The 9,567-nt window shown below is 44.5% G+C and overlaps 1 protein-coding gene and 1 long non-coding RNA gene across 2 annotated transcripts; one reads left to right on the plus strand and one right to left on the minus strand.

Moving 5' to 3' along the window:
• Positions 1-3,722: 3,722 nt before the first annotated feature.
• On the minus strand, positions 3,723-9,518 carry THOC3 (THO complex subunit 3). The gene is made up of 6 exons (XM_080988827.1): positions 9,285-9,518; positions 8,388-8,544; positions 7,605-7,809; positions 6,819-6,980; positions 5,493-5,593; positions 3,723-4,511 (listed from the first exon to the last, which is right to left on the minus strand). Exons 1-6 carry the CDS (start codon positions 9,465-9,467, stop codon positions 4,348-4,350), a joined length of 972 nt encoding a protein of 323 aa, XP_080844953.1. The 5' UTR covers positions 9,468-9,518; the 3' UTR covers positions 3,723-4,347.
• On the plus strand, positions 5,600-6,728 carry LOC308467803. Its single transcript, XR_013981297.1, has 2 exons — positions 5,600-6,435; positions 6,477-6,728. It is a non-coding gene; the product is annotated as an uncharacterized lncRNA (long non-coding RNA).
• Positions 9,519-9,567: the final 49 nt, after the last annotated feature.

A 9,567-nucleotide genomic window follows, 5' to 3' on the forward strand; every position in this document is an offset into this window, starting at 1 on the left:
TGTGGATGAGTTCCAGGACTATGCACAGGCCTTGTCATAACATCTCACAGGCCGCTTTGAAGGCTGTTCCTTTTCCTTATTAACTTTTAAACAGGCTCTGCCCTTGCAGTTTACAAGGCCTGTGAGTTCTAGCTGTCCAGATAAGCTGGATTTTTGTGAGGAAGCTACCATTCTTCTATGTACCAAGGCACTTTCCACACCACCCCCTGGAAATTAAAAGAGTCAACCTTCTTTCCCTATTGAAAAATCTGGTATAGAATATTGATTCTTAACCATTTATAAGTATGTTCCCATGTGACTTACAGGGGAATCTCCAAATCCCTATCAACATGCAGAACAATATTTTGTGGCAATGTGGTCTATGTTCATATCAACAATTGCTTAAGTTCAGTAAAAACTCAACATGATGGAACTCCTACATCAATTAAAATATTTAAAAGGGTATAAGGCTCCTCTCTGAAGAGGACAAAATATGCTTACTCTGGCCTAAACCATTTATTTCCATTAACACCACCGAACAGCACACTCCTTGCATGCAGAAGATTTCAGGCTCCAAGTAAGGCATCTTTGCCAGTTAAAGGGCTGGCAAAGACCTCTGTGTGAAATGTTGGACAGCTGCTGCCAGTCAGAGAAAAGAATACTAGGCTAGATGGACCTGTGGTCTCATCATAAGGTGTGCTTCCTATGTTCGTAAGTCAAAAGTGGGGAGCCTGTGGCCCTCCAGATATTGATTCCAACTCCAATCAGCCCCAACTGGCCTGACCAATATGGTCAGTTGTAGTCTAATTCCTCCCCAGATGCTGCTGAACTCCCAACTCCCATCAACCCAAGCTAGCATGGCCAAAGAACAAGGATGATGGGAGCTGTAGTCCAGCAACACCTGGGGGTGGCACAGGTTCATTAAAGGGGCCTCCATGCTGAAAGTGCTGCTGTTGGTGAGCACAAAGCAAATAAGGGAATGCAGAATCTCTTCCCTGAGTGATCTCCTTTGAGAAGAATGGTGCTCTTGTGCATTAAGGCAGCTGTGACTAATGCAGAGGTTTGCCCTCATGAATAATGCCTACAGGAATACCTAGGAGCCCCATCTGTCTTGACCCACCTGAACACAGCAGAAGAAAAGCTCCGCAGAAGAAGGGGGAGGCAGAAACACTGGGTGCCTAAGCTTGGCAGGAAGCTCCCTTAGCCTTGTGTTTACTTGCAAGTTCCCCAGGGGCAGCACTATGGGCTGGGGGAGACAATGGGAGCTGATTGCTGCAAGGACTAAGGCAGCAGAACCAGAGAGGATAATAGCAGCTTTTTGGTCTGGAGGGCTCAGCCCTGCTTGGAATAGAATTAAGTAATCGCTATGATTAGTGCCATGGAGAGGAATGGAAGACTGGTCGCCTGCTGAGAATCCCGGCAGGCTTCTGGACAGAGCTGGAACTGTAGCAGCCCAGGGCATCTCTCTACATTGCCACCCGGTCTGTCTCCAGCTTGCCATCCCCCTGCTGCCTTTCCTGTGCCATAACAATGTCATCGGTATAGATCAGGGGTTTTTTTAAGACTAGAGGAAATCATAGAGGGGAAGTTTATCAATAACAATTAGCTACAGTAATAAAATTGAACCTCCAGAGTCAGGGGCAGTGTACCTCTCAGCTTGTAAACTTCCCAAAGCATCTAACTACTGTTGGGGACAGAATGTACTGGACGAGATTTAGCCTTTCGCGGGTGGCGCTGTGGGTTAAACCACAGAGCCTAGGACTTGCCAATCAGAAGGTCGGCGGTTCGAATCCCCGCGACGGGGTGAGCTCCCGTTGCTCGGTCCCTGCTCCTGCCAACCTAGTAGTTTGAAAGCACGTCAAAGTGCAAATAGATAAATAGGTACCACTCTGGCGGGAAGGTAAACGGTGTTTCTGTGCGCTGCTTTGGTTTGCCAGAAGCAGCTTAGCCATGCTGGCCACATGACCCGGAAGCTGTACGCCGGCTCCCTCGGCCAATAAAGCGAGATGAGCGCCGCAACCCGAGAGTCGGTCACAACTGGACCTAATGGTCAGGAGTCCCTTTACCTTTACCTTTACCATAGTAGGGCTCTTCTCATATTATTGTTGCTACATCCCCACTTATTGCAGCAATCCTTGAGAAACCAGCTAATTGAGGAAGTTCATCCATTAGCCATTACCAGCAGCCCTGCTCACCCTCAATTCTCCTTTTCCCCTGGGCTCATTCCAAGAACTGACAGTCAATAGCCAAGAGCCTTGTCTAATCAAATATGTCTGCAGTAATTTACTGCAAAGTGCATCCCATGCAAGTTTATCATTATTCATAATTTTTATGTGTGCTTATGTATGATACTAGATGCCTAGCATCTACACAACCAGCCACTCCTGGCATTTAGCCTCCAAATTTTTCAATTTCCTTTGCCTAAAATGTGCCAGTCTCATAGGTATCATCAGTGCGATTCTAGTCCACTGTTAAAATTTGAGGTCCTTCAAATGTTGCTGAACTACAAGTCCCATCATCTCCAATCACTTGCCACGCTGGCTATGAATAATGGGAGGTGGAGTCTAATGACATCAAGAGAACAGGTTCCCCAACACAGCTCTGAATCTCTCTGAATTGTCCAATCTGTGCCTAGCAACCTGGTTTGTCAAGACTAATATTGATCCATGGCAGTTTTAGAGTCACTAGTAGAGCTTAACTTGTGTGAAACTCTACACTCCATGCAAATCAACTAATTAAGTATTTTAGTGCCCCCATGAACAGGTTGTCTGGTGGATTCCCCCATTCCCTGCAGAGATCTGTCTTCCTTTCAGAAAAATGGCAGGGTACCAGACTGTGCCAGTGGAGCTTCCTGCAGGCTACAGCATTAGCATCTACATAATTCATGGACTGCAGCCGTTTGATCTCAGCTTTGAAGAGGCTCCAAACAAATCTTACTAATGTAGCAGCTGACCTGCCAAGGAACAATTGGTGCAAAATGGAGAATGGGCTTTAATTGGCTGAGCGTTGGGATTGCCAGAATCACTTCTTCTACTACTAAAGGGTCAAACTGCCCTCCAGTGGAAATAATATGCCAACACAGGCATCATGAAACTTGGCTCCAGAAAGGACTGCAAATTTGCTGATTAAAAAATGTACAGTACCACTAAAAAGGAATGAATTTGTTATGTTATGATCTAGGTTCCAGTGTTTCAATCTGAAAATACTCGCTTACCCTTCTCATCATCATTAATAGGGTGTTTATGTTCATGTATTTAAAATACTTATATGCTGCCCTTCTTCAAAAATAATTTGAAGGCAATGTTCAATATAAAATAAAAGTACAGGCAACAACCAATTAATAAGAGTCCAAACGAAGTGTCACTGTGCATGTATGCACAGCACCAAACCCAGGAGCGACCCGAAAACATCACTAAGCACATCATTAAAGGGGTGGAAGAAAGCCTTAACCAGGAAGAATGGTGTTGAAGCACCAGCAGCTAGGGTGACTGTGGCAGGAAACCTGAAGGATTAGACCAAATATCATTCTACTTCAGCATCCCAATTTACAGCAGCCAGCCAAATGCTTCCAGGAAGCCCCATGCAAAACAAAAACATCCCTAAGTTTGCCTTTCTTTGCGCCTTCCAGTTTCATTATGCTGTTCTTCAGAGAAAACAGTGGCACAGAGGGGTATTCTTGGAATTGCATTATTTGTACATCCTGGTAGTTCAATATATTGGCTTTTTAAAAACTACAACACAGACAGGTTTTATGTTTTTATTTACTGAAACAAATTATCCAAAATACAAGAACAGGTTCAAACAAAAAATAACCCTATTCCCGATCCCTTCTCCTTTCATTACCCTAAGGTGCAAAAGGAAGGAAAGACACACACACAACCTCCAAAGGAGGCAAGACGCGCACTCCTCCAAAGGAAAAGGAGGATTCAAAATGTGACAACAGAAAACCTGCATACAATATTCCCCAGTCTTTCCATTTTTAAGGGAGACACAAGTCATGACAATGGCACACTCACATGGATTTAGAGGGACTGCCTGCTACATCCTGAGAAACGAGAGGGCAGGGATTGTTTTCCTAATTGAACGCACAGCACACAAGACACTCAAATCCACTGGCAGCTGTAGCTTCCTCTTTGCAATAAAAAACAATTAACGGCCTAGAAATTGGAGAATTTAGTCAGCCAGTCAGCCTCTGTGCCTTTTAGAATGGTTGGGCATTTTAGAAAAACTTCAAAAAGCAAGCTTTCTAGGCGTGGGAATGTCAAACCATGGTGCTGCTCCTGCTCAAAAATTGGAAAGAGAGAAGCAATGCATATGTGGGCTTGACTAGGAATACCAGGTTACAAATACAGTCCCCAGGAGCTTCTCTTATGAGTCATTGGGAAGACCAAAGAGCTTCACGGTTCCAGCTTCTCTGCTGCTATCATATTTGCCATCTTTGTCATCGCAGGCGAAGGCCAACAGGGGCCGCTTTGGATGCCAAGCCACAGTGAACGTTGAAGACTCACACTGCACTTCCCACAGCTTCTCACCTGAAGTATAAAGACAGAATTAACCCAGGAACCAAGACAAATGCAGCTGGGACACCCTGTTCTTGGCTCGCCTCTGTACGAGAATGCAGTTTAATGAGTTCCATCGAAGAAGAATTTCACACTGCAATCTTTTTACATAAAATTACAAGTGCAATTCAAAGCCAAAAGCTCTCAACCAGCAAGAACAGAGGAGGGGTTTGTAAAATACTGGTGGTTCATAAAATTACAGGGACTATTGCTTTGAGAACAAGAGGAGCTTAGGCTAAGGATGGGGCACCTTCTTCATAGACACAAGACATCATGGGCACTCTTCCAAGGGACGTATGCTAGCAGTGCCCACGATGAAAAACAAAAATGGGCATGGTTAAGAGTTAGCAAAAATGAAGCACTCGTGTTTCCACACTCACTCTTCTCCCAGCACCCTAGCAATTCTTTGTTCCAGCCTAAGTGATTATGACTCTTAAGGTCGGCTTCTTTCGAGCCAAACTGCAGAGCAGGGTTAATTTTGGATGGGGGTGGGTGTCACAGCATACGGGAAGGAAAGGCTTATCCCTTCAACCCTCCCCCCACAAATGCCCCTGTGCACCAAATAAACTTGAAAGAAGATTTTTGGAGCCTATAAGAGACAATTTGCAATCCTAATTGCTGCAGGGACTGGATGTTGGGAGGCGAGAACAAATGGGAAGGCCCCGTGGGCTGTCAGGTTCCCCACCTCTGGCCGGGACAATATCCTCCCACTCCTGCATGTTCTGCCTGGATTCCCCCACACCAGATATGCATAGCTTTGCCAAGTTTTTAGGTCTAGGAATGGACCAAAAGAAATTTAGGGAACCTCCAGTAGACGACAGGAAAAGTGTAACACACATTGATAGTGAAAGCTTATTCAAAACCAACATGATCTTCATCCGAGCTCATTCCCTAGTATGTGTTTTTAGAATTGCTTTGCCTTTCTTGGCAGACGGTGAGAAGAAGAGCACTGACCTGTTTCTACCTCAGCAATGTCAATGAAGTGATCTTCAGAGGCTGAAGCCAGCATCTTCCCATCATGGCTGAAACTCAATGTCCTCACAGGCCAGTCGAGCCTGAAATATAGGAGAAAATGGAATAAGGGCCGGGGGCGAGAAGACAGGTACCAGTCAGATGCCTCTTGGAAGCATGAACATAGCACCCAAAGCCAAGAACTCTCCCTCTTTATTTCTTCCTAGCAACAGGGAGAAAAATACTGCCATTGGGTATGGCAGTTCTATTTAGTCATCATGCTGTTGATAAAGCAATCCTCCATTAATTTGTCTAATCCCCTTTTAATGCTAAGCCAGAGGCCATAATATCCTGCGATAACAAATGCTGTACATTAATTACTACACTCACACACACACATACATACATACATATATACATATACATAGCTACACATGGTCTGTATTTTCTTTGACTTTTCTGCCAACAGATTGTGTTAGCCAGAGTTAAAGTATTAGGAAAGGCATAAAATTTTCTCCTCTTTTCTCAGGCCACACCACTTATAACAACAGATAAAAAGACTGAGTTAAAGGCTGCTTTACTATGTAAAAAAAAAAGCTATGGTGAAATTCTGACTTTTAAAGTTAAGCACTGGAAATCACACACTGGCAATGCTATCCATGTACCCACCCAACTACTAGAACTTTGCAGTAAGTTCAGTACTCAAATTATTAGATTATTTATTAAATTATCATTACTAAACACAGAGAAAGACAGTATCTTTACAAGTCATTGCTTGTATAAATTTCAGTAGACTGCATTCATGTGGCTTCCTTAGTATCCTTGCCCCAGAAAAAGATTTGAACAAAAATCTGTCTCTTATATCCACAAAGACGTTATGAACTGCAGAAGCAAAGTTTTTGGATTATGCTCATAGGTTGTATAAAAGCTCATCTTAGTTTGAGCAGTGTGTTTTACAATAACTGGATAGCATATCTGTTTGATCAGGAAAAATGTGAATTTTAAAATAAAAACAACTTATTTAAATTCAACACTTTATAAACTTGTCCTTTTTTCTTAGTGATTTAAATTACCTTAATATAAATCAGTCTACCCTGCCAAGGCAGCAATCTGAATTGACATTTTTATAGATCAATCATGAACTCCTCCTGCTCAATTTCTAACAAGAGCAACAGCCCATTCAGAGCACTTCAGTGTACAAGTGGTTAAGAATTATTTATCCAATCTACATACCTAGCTGCAGGAGTGCAAAATAAGGTATGGTATAGACATTTTGACAACCCCTAGGGTCAAAAAAGGTCATTAAGTTCACAGATCAAGATAACTCACCTAGAAAAGCATCGCACGCATACAAGCTCATCCACATCCCAGAGGCTAACCAATGCATCAGCACTTCCTGTAGCAAAATACTTGCCCGTTGGGTCAAATTTGATACAGATGCAGTTTGAAGGATGGGCATTAATTGACTGGATGAGCTTCAGCTCTGGATAGCTGTAGAAAGTTAAAGAAATGAAGTTGGAGTGAGGTTGGAGAGAAAACAGCCCTTTTACTAGCTATGTAACATCTATAAATGTCTTCTTACTGGTCACAAAATGGAAGCTAAAACCTGCTTATATAGTAGAGGCAGCAAAGGTTGCCCAGTCTAGGGAGGCTTTATGGCAGCTGTAAGTCACTGAATAATAACAACAGGAATAACACAATTTTTTTTAATTCCACTTACAGAGTTGCCCGCAGGAATATGAGGTCGTTTAAGACATATCCAAAAGACAGATTTAGATGCCCAATTTAGAGGGAATGACAGATATAGAGGGAAGGCACAAAACAACTTCTGTTACATTGACTGGAATGTGGGGATAAAGCTGTAGGTCTGTACCAACCAACCAAAGGTATGAGCTGGGACACAGGGTGGCATCAGGGAAGAGTTCATATTTACTGTGCCTCTGTGATGGAAAACCTCTGGTCCTTAGGCCTAAGTAGGTCCACGAGGCAGTTTTCCCTTATACACCCACCTGGGTGTACACCCCACAAGTATTTTTCCCCACCCACAACCCATACAAAAGTCAAGACAGCCAACTCACTTGCTGCCCTTCCCAGTAAAGGCCATGGTGAGGGTACCTGAGGATGTTGATGCAACCGTTGCCATTGGTGAGGAAAAACATGTTGTTGTCATTGTTCCAAGAGATCTCATTCACCTCAAACTTGAACTGTTCCTCAGCTTTGGACCGATATGTTTTAGCATCAATGAAGGTGACCACATCATCCTTGTTCCCTACTGCAATAGTCTGTCCGTCGGGGCTCCAACAAATGTTAATATTCTCCCCTGTAAAAGTGAGGAAGGGGAAACTGAACCTACTGAATTCCTTTCTGGGGCAGGAGTTCAGTCAACACACAAACTCCTGCATTTTTAAGCCAAGAACTTCTAACATAATCACGTATACCCAGCCCTATAAAATGCAGCTTATCTACCTATACTCTCTTCACCAGAGATATGGTGCCTGTGGCCCTCCAATTACTGTTGGTCTCCAACTGCCAGTCCCACACAGCTCAAGATAGCTGCATTATAAACACCATTAAAAATCTCGTCCCCCGCTCAACCCTCTAGATGGTTTCTAGTGTTATTGATAAAATGGCATCTATAAGTTATACCTTCAAACAATGCTTTTGAAATACAGTCATAGTACAAGTTAATTTCGATCTCAGCCCCTTCTTGAGTAACAAAGATAGAAAAAGAAGAATGGTTCATGTGGGCTAGGTTGCCAGTGGAGATTGACTGCCTCTCAGGACCATCTTGCTCAGGTTCTTGTACTTGCCCCCCATTAAATGCAGTAAACCCTTGCAAAATGCAAAACAAAAGCACACAGGACAGCTTTGTTTTCAGTGAATATTAGTGATACCTACCCTTGGTATTCACGGAGGCAATACATTTAGTAGTGCGGACATCCCATATACGGATGGTTTTGTCTCCAGACGCAGTGACAAATAAGTCTGGGTTACTGGGGTGCCAGCACAACTGATCCACGCTGTCTCCATGGCCACGGTAATTATTCTCCTTCACCTACGGAAAACAGTAAAGCTCTAAACTAGTAATCAACACACACACATCCCTCAAAAGGGAAATGTTATGACGACCCTTTGAATTACCATGCATCTCACAAGCAGCCTAACTAGCCTTAATAATCATTCTAAGCGCACTATCATCCAAGCCTAAGTGCTCAGTTTTCGGGTCAAACCTCTTTTAGGAATAAGAACTCCAGAAAGACCTGCAGGATCAGACCAATGGCCCATCTAGTTCAGCATCCTGCTTTCAAAGTGGCCAACCATATTAGAAGCCCAAAAGTAGGACCTTGTGGTTTCCAGCAACTAGTACTCAGAAACATACTGTCTCCAAACATGGAAGAACATGTTAAGTTATCCAATCCTCACTTAAAGTCATCCATGTTTGCAGCTACCACGGTTACTGGGGTTTCCATGGTTTAACTATGTGATGTGAAGGAGCACTTTCTTCTGTCCTAAATCCTCTCCCATTCCGTTTCGGTGGATCCCCACGACTTCCAGAGAGATGGTACTGACTTTCTCCACGCCACGCAGTGTTTTATACACTCCTTTCATGACACCTCTAAACCAAAAAACCATAAATGCGGCGACTTTTCCTCACGGATCCCAGAGATCCATATGCCGTGAAGCGAAGTCACCACTGTTAGGCGCCCAAGTGAGCAGGATTCACGCCAGCCCCCGGCTGCGGCAACTGGTCTCTCTGCTCCTCCTATTTCCCCGCCTGGCGCGCCCAGCACTGACCAGCCGGTCCTTGTCGAGCACGAAGACGCTGGCGGTCTTGTCGAAGGAGCCGGAAGCGAGGCGGCGGCCGCAGCAGCTCCAGGCCACCGAGTGGACCTTGGCCACGTGCGCGGGGAACTCGCGGATGCGCGTGTTGGCCCGGAACAGCTCCTGCATGGACTGCACGTACGGCGAGAGCGCCATGGCAACCGGGCCCAACCGAAGCGGGCGGAGCTTTCGGCGGCGGCCTGCCCTTCCGGGTAACCAAGGTTGAGCTTCCGTTGCGTTACGAGCCCTGCTCTGC

The sequence above is a fragment of the Podarcis pityusensis genome (genome assembly GCF_964106645.2).
Source record: "Podarcis pityusensis genome assembly, chromosome: 2".
Classification (NCBI taxonomy): domain Eukaryota; kingdom Metazoa; phylum Chordata; class Lepidosauria; order Squamata; family Lacertidae; genus Podarcis; species Podarcis pityusensis.